The sequence below is a fragment of the Macaca mulatta genome, chromosome 5 (assembly GCF_049350105.2).
Source record: "Macaca mulatta isolate MMU2019108-1 chromosome 5, T2T-MMU8v2.0, whole genome shotgun sequence".
NCBI lineage: Eukaryota > Metazoa > Chordata > Mammalia > Primates > Cercopithecidae > Macaca > Macaca mulatta.
In genome coordinates, this window is record NC_133410.1 from 112,519,818 (window position 1) to 112,533,663 (window position 13,846).

Below are 13,846 nucleotides of genomic sequence, written 5' to 3' on the forward strand. Positions count from 1 at the left end.
ACAAAAGGAAACTCTTGTTGTCATTTTGGATTACAGAAATAATAGATAATCATTATGGCAATTTAAAAAATTTAAGCAAATATAACAAAGAAAGCCAGGACCAACCACTCTTAACATTTTGATGCATTTTCTTTTAGTTTTTTGAATATTCATGATTTGAATCAACATTGACAAAGTCTGATGAGAAATTTGAGTAAATTCAATTAATTATGTATTGTAGTTCATGGTTGAGTGCTGGTTTATGTTTACAGTAGGCAGTCGGAGTTAGCAGATAAAACAAGTGATTAAGAATCAAACCACCTATTTGTCAGCTTGGTATAGATACTTCACACAATCCTACTATCTGCCTACAGTCTGTTTTCTATCCCTTTATCAGATGTAGAGTTCAGGTTCCAGCCATGCCACTTCTTGACTGGGGAAGTCACTGAGCCATTTTCACAACAGGGAGACCACAATAATTACCACAAAGTTTTCTGGGGTCAAGTAAAATATATGATCTATACCTATATATCTATGTAATTTATAAAACAGACACAGTCATTTAGCTTGAAGGAGACAAAATTATATTTATAAAAATGTTTCTACACCCAAGTTTTGAAATAAGTCAGATACAAGTCTGACTTAGTTTAAAATTGAGATTCTACCAATTTACTAGCTGTGTAACCTTGGGCAACTGCTAAACTTCCTTTCTGAGCCGCAGTTTCCTTGTTTATGAACGGAGCAATAAAGCCTATATCATGAGGTAAAACACCCAGTATGGTACGTGGCACACAGTAGACATGCAATAAACCTGGGCCCATAGACTCAAGTGACTTGAGGCTATGCAGGTGACACACTGGTCAGAGCACAGGTAGAGAAATATGTAAAATTCAAGTTGCTGTAATCATGTAGTGGGTAACATGTTTAGTTCAGGGTGCAAAACAATAAAACAAGGGCGTTCTCACAAGAATGAGCCCTTTATTTTTAATAATTTAAGAAAAGCTAGATGTTAATCAATCTGGAGTGTTGGAGAGGGGATTCCTGTTTTTGGTTTTAGGATGAATCAGCTACGGTATACAGCAGCATATTGAACACTGACTTATGTCACGAATGTGCTAAACGATACAGTCATAAACAAAACAAAAATGTCCTTAGAGATCTTGCATTCCAACAGGTGTGACTGCAAATCCTGTTGGCTTTCCCTTCAATGTATATTCAGAATCTCAACACTTCTCACTACCTCTATTGCTCCCTCTCTGGGACAGGCCAGGATGATCTCTGCCTGGGTGATTGAAATTAGTTTTTATAATGGTCTTCCTGCTTCCACTCTATTTTCAATATAACAATTAAGAGTCATCCCTTTAAAATGTAAGTCAGATTATGTTTCTCTTGCGGTAAAAATTCACCAGTGGATCTCCATCTCACTTAATAAAACTCAGTCTTTTTTCGCGTCCCACAGCTTGCCTCTTCCCTGATAACTCTCTGAACTCATTTGTTAGCAGCTTGCCCCTTTTCGATGTTCCTTGAACCACCACGGAGTCTTCTGCCTCAGGAACTTTGTACTCGCTGTTCCCTTTGCCTATAAGGGTCTTTTCAGACATCTGTATGGCCTGACCCTTTACCTCCTTCAGGTATTTGCTCAAGTATTACTTTTCTGGTGAGGACTTAAATTCACAAGGTCCCATTGTTGTTTGTGTATGTGTGCATTACACATACACACCTGTACTAGGTTACAATGTTTAGAAAAATACTGAGCACTATCTATTCATTTCAGAGGTTCCTTCAATTCCACTTTAGGTTTCGGTAAGTCTTTGGAAGGGAACCAATAATGATTTGTAGTTTTAACAGGAGGTACTTACTTTTATTCTAGAGCACTTTTCTCTCAGGCTTTCTGTAAGGTGCTGTTGTCCATCACTTAGTAACCTCTTTTCAGGTTTTACTTGGTGGTTCTGTTGGTCCTGCTTTGGTAAAAAGAAAATAAAATAAACAGGGCTTTTGTCATGACTATATTCACATATAATGTCTAACAGGACACTTAAATTACATGACATTTTAATAATGGAATTAAGTATTACACTTGCAACTCAAAAGCAATGTTAAAATCATCAGAAAATAAATAACAGTACCAGTAAGTTTTATAGGGAGTGACCTCAACTCACTGGGAAAAAAGTAGAAAAACCATATAATTTTTGGAGATAGGATTTGTTTTCACAGCTACAAATTAGGTTTTCGGGCCAGGCATGGTAGTTCACGCCTGTAATCCCAGCACTCTGGGAGGCCGAGGCAGGAGGATCACTTGAGTTCAGGAGCCCAAAACCAGCCTGGGATACATAGTGAGACCCTGTCTCTATAAAAATAAATACATAAATAAATAAACGAACAAATAACCAGGAAAACAAACAAATTAGATTTTAATTTCTGATTCCTACTCTTCCAAATCTCTGCATTATTCACTTGTAGTTTTAACAGGGGCACTTACTTTTATCCTAAAGCACCTTATTGCCACCAACCAAATATACTTAAAATCACCTGTACTGTCTATTGTGTTTCAAACCCTAGTCATATATTCTTCCCAGCCCCTTGGAAAAGTTCATATTCTGTGTACATTTTGCATTTCTGATTAAAAAGTATAAAGTGAAACAAAAACATTTTCTCCCACTTATTTATCTTGTTCACTACAGTACCTAGAAGAATATTTGTTGAATCAATTAAATCTCTTTATAAACTTAGTTAAGGCCCATATAAAGAAATGAGAATAAACAATATTTTTACAGATTTTAATCAACTTATTTGTCTGAACTTTGTTACTTTTAAAAAGAGGATTTAATTAGATATTTTAAGATATATAATTCTGAATATCTAAAAATAGTCATACCAGAGGAACTTAATTTTTATATTTATCTTGCCTTTTTTTCCTTTTAACTTCACCAATAAGAGCCCAACTCTAGAACTCCAGCATGTATAGGTAGAGAAATGGGAATATTTGCTCTCTTACAAATCTAATCCTTCAAATATTTCTCCATTTAGAATAATGCTATCTCTTGATTTAAAAAAAAAAAACTTTAAAATGTTATATTAAGGGAAATAGTCTGCTTTAACACACTTTATAAAAATAAAGAATTAAATGTTATTTTCTGAAAATATTTTTGCTTCTTTTAAAACTGTTTTCTATTGTGTGAAAATTATAGTAACCATTTCCCACTATCCTTTACTGTTCATAGAAATTTCCAGAAAGAGAAATAAAAACATTGTAATTCTTTTCAAAAAAGCTTAATTCTTATTAATAGTTACTACACAGCAGAAGATTCTGAACTCACTCTAGCTATCATTTCCCTTAAGGTTGCTACGAATTGGTCCCTTTCCATTTTGAGAGATTCTTTTATCCTCCTTAGCTCATCTCTTTCTTTAGCTACAATTCTAATTTCTTCAAGGCTTTCATGAAGTTTCTTAGTCAACTGGAAGTTATCCATTCTCACATTTTGCACAGATAAGTTTTGGGCCTCAAATTGCTTCTTCAACTGTTCCATCTCATTAATTTTTTTATGACTCATATTGACATCTTCTTTCATTCTAAGCAGATGAAGTTCTTTTTTCCGAAGTTCTTGGATCTTGAGATAATTGTAAAACAAGTTAGAATGTAAGCAGTTTCTTCAAGGAAGGAAAATAGCGTCTACTTGTGTTCTATATGCACATGTATATCTACATATCTGTATCTATATCTTTTTAATTCCATGAATAATTCGGACAAAGTTACTTCCAAAAGAAGAACAAAACAACACATACCTTTTTCTGTAATTCATCTTTTGATTTATCTAAATCCTTTTGAATGTTTGAAATTTGAGTTGTCTTTTCTAAAATTTTTTCTCTAAGCTTATCAATAGTTTCCTTGTGTTCTTTTGATAGCATATGAGCAGTTTTTAGTTCCTGTTGTATTTCCAGATCCTTTATTGTTAGAAGAAATCAAGAAATATAATGACATAAAAGCACATTACCTTTACTTAATAATTAATGAGTTTAAACAAAATCTTAAAAACTATACACTCACAGTTAAAAACAAGCATTATACAACCTCCCAAATTAGAACAGTAAAGTAAAATTTCCTGCTGGTAGCCTCCTCCATAGCCTTCTCCTTTCACACCACTTGGACATCTTTCTAAATCAATATCACATAAAGAGTACACCATTCTTATGCTTAGTTTTCCATTCTTGTGCTTAGTTATCCATTATACAGATAGTGCCTTATTGGTGGACAGTTAGATTACTTCTAGGTTTTGGTCACCACACACAATGCTGCAGTGAAGACTGTATTTTTGCCCAAATATGTGAATATAATGGTAGGGTAAAGAAAGAACACAACTCACTCTAGCTTTGGTTTCTTGTAGGCTTTCCATGAGTTGGTCTCTCTCCAGTTTGAGTGTTTCCTCTACTCTTCTTAGATTATCTCTTTCTTTCATTACAGATTTCATTTCTTCAAGGTTTTCATGAAGTTTCTGAGCCAAATTTAAGTTCTCTGTTTCTATTTTACTCAGAGTTAAGCTTTGGTCTTTTATTTGTTTCTTTAGTTGCTCCATTTCGGACACTTTTTTCTGTGTCTCATTGACATCTTTTTTTAACTTAAAAAGTTGATGTTCATTTGCCTTAAGTTCTTGAATCTTAAGATAATCATAAAATAATATGTTAGGTGGCTTTTTAGGGACAGATAAATAATAGTTTCTAAATTGATTAAGACAACTGTCTACCCCTGTTACTCTCACTGATATCCTGCACAATTCCACATAGAATTTTACTTTCTTTTGAGGTATAACATATATAAAGCATACTAATCTTCAATGTATAACTTAATTTATTCTTGACACAGGAATAAATCTATGAAACTACAACCCAGATTAAAACAGAGAATATTTCCAGCACTTCATAAAGTTTCTGTATGCCCCTTCCTAGAGACAGCCACTATTCTGACCTTTATCATCCTGGTTCAGTTTTGCCTGCTTTTGAACTTATACATCAAAATGTATGTATCCATCTTCCTGCTGATGAACATTTGAGTTTTCAGTTTTTTGCTAGTTTGAATAAGGCTGCTATAAACATTCTTGTGTCTTTTTATAGAAGTATGTATGTACTCTTTTCTCTGAGGTACATACCCAATAAGTGGAAATTTGGGCCTCAGGCAGGTTACGTCCAGCATTAGTAAATACTGCCAACGTGTCTTCCAATGTGGTTGAACCATTTTATATCCCCAACAATTTTAGGCACAGACAAATCAGATATCCAATCAAACAATCCCCCCACAAAAATACCTTTTCTTGTAATTTAGCATTTGAATTTTCTAAATCTTTTTGCATATTTGATATTTTATCTGTCTTCTCAGAAACAATTCCTCTGAGTTTGTCAATAGTTTCCTGGTGCTCTTTCAGATGCATGTGAGCAATTCTTAGTTCCTCTTGTTTTTTCAGATCCTTTATCATTAGAGAAATTTTAAAAACAGTGACATATCTTAGTATTAGTTTTTTAAAAATAAAGTGATATATTTTCTTAGTAAAAATAATAATAGTGTTACTCTATATCTTTGCTGTTGTTTTTAAGTTACAGGTTTTCTCTTCCCCGTCCTCATCTCTTTACACTCTACTTCTGCTTTTCAGAGGCAAACACATTACACATATATTACTTTTTTTAAGTATTGCATAGTATTTTGACATACTGTTTATATTTACTGTTTCCTTCCGAGGAACATTTAGATTGTTTCACATTTTTAATTTTAAAATCACTATAATAAATAACCTGTGGTATATGTATATGTTGTGTTTGTATATACACACACACAGTCCTTTAACAGTACATATGTAGGCTAAAGTCCATAAAGAAAATGCTAATTGCAGACTTGAACATTTTCAAGAACAGTACCAAATTAAAAGGCTGTATCATTTTATTCTTGCCAACAGTCATACTTGGTTCAAAGAAGGGTTCATTGCTGTAAGAAGACAATACATTGAATTGCTAGAGAGGAATGAGCTTATTTTAGCTTCTATTTCTCTAAGACCTTCCCTAACTTGGTCTCGCTCAATTTTAAAGGTTTCCTCTACTCTTCTTAGGCCATCATTTTCCTTAGTAACAGATCTTACATCCTTAAGGTTTTCATGAAGCTTCTGAGTCAATCTTAATTTCTCCATTTCTACACTTTCCAGAGTTACATTCTAGGCCTCTAGTCACTTCTTTAACTGACCTGTTTGATACATAATTTCCCTAAGATCATTTTTTACTTTAAGAAGTTGAGGCCGGGCCTGGTGGCTCATGCCTGCAATCTCAGCACTTTGGGAGGCCGAGGCGGGTGGATCATGAGGTCAGGAGATCGAGACCATCCTGGCCAACACGGTGAAATCCTGTCTCTACTAAAAATACAAAAATTAGCTGGGTTTGATGACATGCATCTGTAATCCTAGCTACTTGGGAGGCTGAGGTAGGAGAATCGTTTGAACCCGAGATCATGCTCCTGCACTCCAGGCGACACAGACAGACTTTGTCTCAAAAAACAAACAAAAAACATGTTCTTTCTTCTGAAGTTCTTTTATCTTGAGATAATCACACAATAAGTCAGGATATCAGCAGACACAAAAAGATCAATGACAGTTTCTAAAATGAGTAGGCAAGTAATTCTTCACTTGCCTTCAATTTTAGGGTACTTCATATCTTGTTTCATTACACAAAAAGATTTGATTCATATTCTCAGTAACTGAGATAACTTAAAAAAAAAATACCTGTGCTTTTAATGCAGCATTTGAGTTTTCTAAGTCCTTTTGCATATTTGATATTTCATTTGTTTTCTCTGAAACAATCCCTCTGAGTTCATCAATAGTTTCTTGGTGCTCCTTCAGATACATGTGAACAATTTTTAGCTCCTCTTGTTTTTCTAGGTCCTTTATTAATAGATAAATAAAAATAATACATTGAGAGTAATACCATTCACACGGTATAGAAAGGTATAAGGCAGGAGGTAAAAAACCTTCCACCCTCTTCTGAGGCCTCCTAGTCCTCACCCTCTAAGCTACTTTTAGATGTCAATACATTCTAGATACATTACTCCTGAACTTACCCTGTTCCCTAATAGGACATTTCACACTTCAAATCAGCACTACAGCTCTACCACATTTTTTATTTGTGGCATAGTATTCCATGATGTGAATATGCTGTACTTAACCAGTCCCCTATCAATGGATGGTTAAAATTTTCCCTGTTTTTGTTTGTGTTATTTCATTAATACAACTTGTTGCAAAGAATATCCTACAAATATCTTTATACGGTTGTGCAAATGTGTGGAGGATAGTTACAATTTGACTTGTGGATCAATGAATAAACCTTTTGAAAAAATTGGAAGGTATTACCAAATATACCACCACCAACTTTCCTCAATATTGGACCAATTTTATACTCCCACCAACCCTATGGCAGATTTTTCTCTTAGGACACAACGCCATAGTTACTAGAGGTATAGAGAGATGGTAACTCACTCTAGTTATAGTTTCTCTAAGGTTTTCCTTGAGCTGGTCTCTCTCTACTTTGAGCGTCTCCTCCACATTCCTAAGGTCATCTCTTTCTTTTGTTACAGATCTCATTTCTTCAAGGTTTTCATGTAGTATCTGAGTCAACCTTATATTCTCCGTTTCTGTGTTTTCCAGGTTTAACTTCTGGGTCTCAAATTGCTCCTTCAAGTGTTCTATTTCACACATTTTTTCCTGAGTCTCATTGACAGCTGTCATCTTAAGAAACTGATATTCTTTTTCTTGAGATTCTTGCATCTGAGAAAATTATAAAGTAAGTTACAACATAGGCAGAATTTTTTTAGGAAAAGGAAGAATTGTCCCTAAAATAAGGCAATCATTTTTACATTGTAATCTAAAGTATATACTGCTTTCTTTCATGAGGGATATGAGTAACAATAATTAGATGTCATTTTCCAATTTAACAAAACAAGTCCCACTTCTTCCTATAATTCACCATCAGAATTTCCTAAATCCCCATGAATATTTGCTACTTGAGCTGTCTTCTCTGAAATATTCTGTCTACTAACAGTTTATTGGTACTAAGTTGAATATAAGCAGTTTTTGATTCCTCTTTTATTTCCAGTCCCTTTATGATTAGAGAAAAATCAATAAAACATCACAAGAACACCATCATTATCACCTTAACACTATTTCTGTGTCCAAAAAAAGTAAGATGGAAACTTACTTTAGCTATAATTTCTTTAGTGTTTTCTTGCAGTTGGTCTCTCTCTATCTGAAGGGCCTCCTGTACTCTTTTCATTTCCTCTTTTTCCTTAATCATAATTTGTATTTCTTCTTGACTTTCTTGAAGTCTGCTAGTCAACTCGAGCATCTTACTTTCTATACTTTGTAGTGTTGAATCCTTGGCTTTGAGATATTCCTTGAATTGTTTCAGTTCATTCACTTTTTCCTGAGTCTCACTAATTCGTTTTATATTAAGTTGTTCCTCTTTCTTATAAATCTCCTGGATCTTAAACATAATTATAAAATAATAGTAAAAAAAAATGTAAACACACACACAGGGGGAAAAGGTTGTCTTCCAAAACAATTAAGTATGCTAAACAGCAGTCTTCATAATCCAGTTAGCTACTCCATCCCCACCCATTTTCCTCCCACTGTTTCTTCATCCCCAATTTACCTTGTTCTGTAATTTATCATTGATTGCTTCTAATTCTTTTTGAATGGTTGATATTTCAGTTTCCTTCTCTGAAATATTCACTCTTAACTCATCAATAGTTTCCTTTTGTTCTTTCAGGCAACAATGAACAACTTTAAGTTCCTCTTCAGTTTCCAGGTGCTTTATTATTAGAGGAAATTCCAATAAATTTACAGAAACATTATAACTATGATGCTGTAATTAACTCCCTTTTCCAAATATTTAGGGTTTATAAAAATATTTGGTTACAAAATATTTTTTTAAAACATGGTGAAAAGATGAAACCTACTTTAGCTGCAATTTCTTTTATATTTTCTTTGAGCTGGTCACTTTCAGACTGAAGAACTTCTTGCAGCCTCTGTAGGTCATCTTTCTCCTTAGCTACAGATTTCATTTCATCATGACTTTCTTGAAGTCTTTTGGACAATCTGAGCATTTCTATTTCTATCCTTAGTAGTGCTGAATCTTTGGGTTTGAATTGCTCCATCTCACTCAGAATTTTAGTAGTCTCATTGTCTTTTTCTTTCATATTTAAGGACTGTTCTTGTTTGCTTTGAGACTCTTGGATCTTAAGAGAATCATAAAACAGTATAGTTGATATCCAGAGATATTGTGTTTTAGGGGAAAATAAATCAGGATGCTTTCTAAAACAATTAAGGCAGGATTCAATGCCTCATTTACAGAGCAATCTCTCCATTCTCCCACTCTTCCATTACTCAGGCATTTAACGCCTTTTAAAAATTGAGGTCTCACTGTGTTGTCAGCACCTTATTTGAGGCTGGAGATAAAATGATGAGACTTACAGGATCTCTCTCTTTTTGACACTTATACTTTAAGGACAAAGATAGATATGATGTCGAATCTTACCAAACAGAGATGTTGACTTCTCCTAGGGCCCAAGTGTCATATATAATCTATTGTGAATGATTAGAAAGGGCTTCCTAGAGGAGAGAAAGCTTTAACTGAGATCTGAAGGATGAGAGCATTAGTTAGGCTAAAAGGAGTATGGAAGTACTGCAGGTAGAGAGACTTGAGAATCTGAAAGCCATGAGCTGAGGAAGAGCAATACATGAGTGTGGTTGGAGAACAAAGAATAGGAAGAAGAGTAAATTGAAATAAGACCGGTAAGATCTGCACCTTGGACCTCATAGGCCACATAGAGAATCCTGGTCTTTATTTAAAAAGTAGCAATAAGGTATTAAAATAATGTAAGAAAGGATCATTTAGGCCCTGTGTAGAAACTGGATTAGAGAAATGTAAGAATGAGTATGGAAAGACAAGTTAGGAGGCTACTGAAGATACTCAGGGAAAGAAATGATGTTGAGTTGGATTAGGGTGGTGGCAGTGTGGAGAGAAAAGCAGGATGATTTTTAAAACACACACTAAAATCAACAAGATTTGGAAACTGGATTATAAAATAAGCAGAGAGGAGGAGATATTAATAGGGATAGCTCCCAGATTTCTGACTAAAACAATGAGAAGAGACAGTAGTGCCTTATGAAACATTAAAGGAACAGGTTTAAAGAAGAAAATAAAACAATCTCATATTTGGTTTCACCCTTTCTTGTAATTTAGAATTATTTTTTCTAAATTTTTTTAATATTTAAGAAAACAGTTCTTTTCTCTGAAACATCTCTGTTTCAATAGGTTCTTGGTATTTATAAGCAATTTTTAATTGTTCTGTTCTAGTCATTTCATGATTAAGAGAAATTAAAAAACTGGTAACACAATTATAAAACAAACATTATAACTATAACACAAAACAAGCCTTGATTCTTATAAGACACTTACTAAAATGAGAGGAAAATACGAAACTTACTTTAGCCAAAGTTTCTCTAATGTGTTCTTTCAGCTGGTCATGTTTAACTTCAAGGGCTTCTTTTATCATTTTAAGGTTGTCTCTTTCCTTGGTTAGAGATTTTATCTCTTCCTGACTTTCTTGAAATTTTTCATTCAACTTGAGCCTTTCCATTTCTATGCTTGCCAGTGTTGTTGAGTCCTTGATTGTGGACTGTTCTTTTAATAACTCCAGTTCATTCACTGTTTCCTGAGTCTCACTGACTTCTTTCACATTAGGAAGTAACTCCCGTTCCTCATTAAGCACTGGGATCTTAGGACATTCATAAAATACCAAGGTTACTATCTGCAGATTATTATCATATATATATATATATACATTTTTTTTTTTTTTGAGATGGCATCTCACTCTGTTGCCCAGGTGGGAGTGCAGTGGCGCGATCTCAGCTCACTGCAACCTCCGCCTCCTGGGTTCAAGAAATTCTACTGTCTCCGTCTCCTGAGTAGCTGGGATTACAGGTGTGTGCTACTGTGCCTGGCTAATTTTTGCATTTTTAGTAGAGATGGGGTTTCACCATGTTGGCCAGGCTGGTCTCAAACTCCTGACTTCAGGTGATCTGCCTGCCTTGGCCTTCCAAAGTGCTGGGATTACAGGTGTGAGCCACCGCATCCGGCTGGCTATTATAAATGTTTAAAGGGAAAAGATCAGGATACTTTTCATGGCAAGGAAAGTCATTTTGAACCCTAAGGCCTACCTTGGATCACAAACTCCTCATTACTCATTTTCCCTGAATTCCTGCTAAAGCTATTCATGACTTTTCTGGTAGTCATATTCTGTCATAATTTTCCTTCTTTCTAGCTCAGACCCAAAGTGAACCAATCCTTATACTTTACTAGCAGTCTGTTGCACACTTCTTATTTCTCCACTAGTTTCCAAATGCTATAAGAGAAAAACCATAGTTGAGCAAACTATATCCCAATAAGTGTATGATTTCCATTTTCAGATGGGCTCCAATGCTATGTCTTAATTTTTCTATGTGCATAGATTGATTTCTCTTTCCATGATAAATTAGTGGTACCATGTAATTTTGCATATTTCTGCATTTACCATATTGGAATTAAGGGATTTTTTTTCTAGCTTATAATGGGGTGAAAGAACAATGTCTTATTTATATCCACAATCTCAAATGTCTGGCATGGAGTAGATTTAATATAGGCTGGCCCTGTTATCCCAATGTTTCACTTTCTCCATAGCATTTACCACTATTTGATGTTTTCTTGTTCATTTGAGTGCTTATTTATCAGCCTTCTTTCACTACAAATGGATCGGAGGGATTTTAGGGGTTTTGTCCACCTTGTTCTCATTGTATTTCTGTAACCCAGGAGTATGCCTGTCACATTAGACACTCAGCAAATACCCAGGCAATTAACAAGCCACATCCTAGCCACTTCTTACTGCTTATTTTTCCCTCAAAGCAGAAAGGAAGGAAGAAGTGACAAAGGATGAAAGGAATAAAAGACATACCTCTTCTTGTAATTTGGTATAGGATTTTTCTAAGTCCTGAATATTTATTATTTGAGCTGTCTTCTCAGATACACTTCTTCTTAGTTCATCAATAGTTTCTTGGTGTTCTTTTAGGTGAATGTGAGCAATTTTTAGTTCTTCTTTTGTTTGTAGGCCCTTGCCAAGTGAAATTTAAAGAATATTGTAACATTATTCCAACATTGCTCTCCTCTTTCCAAGTGGCTCAGATTTTAAAAGAAACACTTAATAGATGAAGGAAAAGGGTATAACTTACTGTAGCTTCAATTTCTCTTATATATCCTCTAAGTTGGTCTCTCTCTGTTTCAAATGACTCTTGTAATTCCTTTAGAACTTTTCTTTCTTTGGTTATAGATTTCATTTCCTCATAATTTTCATTAAGTTTCTGAGCCAACCCAAGTCTCTCTGTTTCCCTATGTTCCAATGTCAATTCTTTGTTCTTTAATTCATTCTTTAAATTCTCCATTTCATTAATCTTTTTCTGCATCTCACTCATCTCTTCTTGTACATTAAGAAGTTGTTGCTGTTTTTCTTGGAGTTGCTGGCTCTTAAAATGCACAATTTTTATAATTACCATTTTATCTATATTCTCAAAATTCTTACATAAAATCATTAACAGCCCTGCCTCCTATCACCATATAAATAGACAAGTAGCATTAAAAGTAAACAAAACTCACAGGCATAAATGTCTGTAGTGGATTGAATATTGTCCCACCCAAAATTCATGTCTCCTAGGAACCTCAGAATGTGAACTTATTTGGAAACAGAGTCTTTGCAAATGCAATTGGATTAGGATTGAGATATGATCCTACTGGTGTAGGTCTTGATTCCAAAGAGTGTATTTATAAGAGACATAAAAGCACATAGAGAGGCACAGAGAAGGAGGTCATGTGAAACAGTTACAAGCCAAGGAATGCGAAGGGTAGCTGGGAGACACTGGAAGCTAGGAAGAAGCAAGGAATGATTCTTCCTCAGAGCCTTCAGAGGGAATATAGTATTGCTGACACTTCAAATTTGGACTTCTAGGACTCAGAACTGTGATAGAATATGTCTCTATTGTAAGCTATCAAGTTTACAGCAATTTGCTATGGCAGCCCTAGGAAATTGATACAGGCTGAATAAGCAGATAAAATAAACTGATTAAAGAGATAAGGGGAAGATGAGATAAAGTAAAAAAGCAAAGACACTAATTAAATATACAAATACAGCTACCAAATAACTGTAATTCCTCCTCCTCTTAAAAACTTTTGGAGAATTTATTTTCACTTCCAATGAGCTGCTTATGGGTGGCTCCCCAAAATACTGAGACATTAACCTTCATAGGCTGATTTTACCTTTTTTATAGGAGTATGACATAGACATAAGGTCTTACTAAATTTAGTTAGGTGAGATAGTGAAAGGGATCAGAATTAAAAGAAAACACACATTAAGGAAAAAAACCAGGCTGGTCATGATGGTTCACACCTGTAATCCTAGCACTTTGGGAGGCTGAGGCAGGAGGACTGCTTGAGCCCAGGAGTTCGAGACCAGCCTGGGCAACATAGTGAGACCTCGTTTCTACCAAAAATACAAAAATTAGCTGGGTGTTGTGGTACAGCTAATTTAGTCCCAGCTACTTGGGAGGCTGAAGTGGGAGGACTGCCTGAACCCAGGGGGGTTGAGGCTACAGTGAGCTGTGATCATGCCACTGCACTCCAGCCTGGCTGACAGAGTGAGACCCTGTTTCAAAAAAAAAAGGAAAGAAAAAGGAAAAAAATATTCCACAGAATAATAATAGAACCACAGTATATTATCTATTATGCAAGTGGCACTGCCCTTAGCTTGTATAGAAAGATT

General features: G+C 34.9%; 1 protein-coding gene across 7 annotated transcripts in view; it reads right to left on the bottom strand.

The window, feature by feature from the left end:
- CENPE (centromere protein E) overlaps positions 1-13,846 on the bottom strand; it is an 87,486-nt gene that overhangs the window by 29,996 nt on the left and 43,644 nt on the right. For 2 of the 7 annotated variants that reach the window (XM_078002041.1, XM_015138898.3), the window contains 13 exons: positions 12,267-12,557; positions 11,993-12,148; positions 10,490-10,780; positions 8,960-9,238; positions 8,653-8,811; positions 8,200-8,484; positions 7,482-7,769; positions 6,732-6,890; positions 5,277-5,435; positions 4,341-4,631; positions 3,763-3,921; positions 3,456-3,587; positions 1,839-1,937 (listed from right to left, as the gene is read on the bottom strand). In XM_078002041.1, coding sequence (XP_077858167.1) covers positions 1,839-1,937; positions 3,456-3,587; positions 3,763-3,921; positions 4,341-4,631; positions 5,277-5,435; positions 6,732-6,890; positions 7,482-7,769; positions 8,200-8,484; positions 8,653-8,811; positions 8,960-9,238; positions 10,490-10,780; positions 11,993-12,148; positions 12,267-12,557 — 2,748 coding nt within the window. Of the gene's footprint in view, positions 1-1,838; positions 1,941-3,455; positions 3,588-3,762; positions 3,922-4,340; positions 4,632-5,276; positions 5,436-6,731; positions 6,891-7,481; positions 7,770-8,199; positions 8,485-8,652; positions 8,812-8,959; positions 9,239-10,489; positions 10,781-11,992; positions 12,149-12,266; positions 12,558-13,846 lie in introns of all 7 variants that reach the window. The other 5 variants (XM_015138903.3, XM_015138901.3, XM_078002042.1 and 2 more) reach the window with 4 other exon arrangements.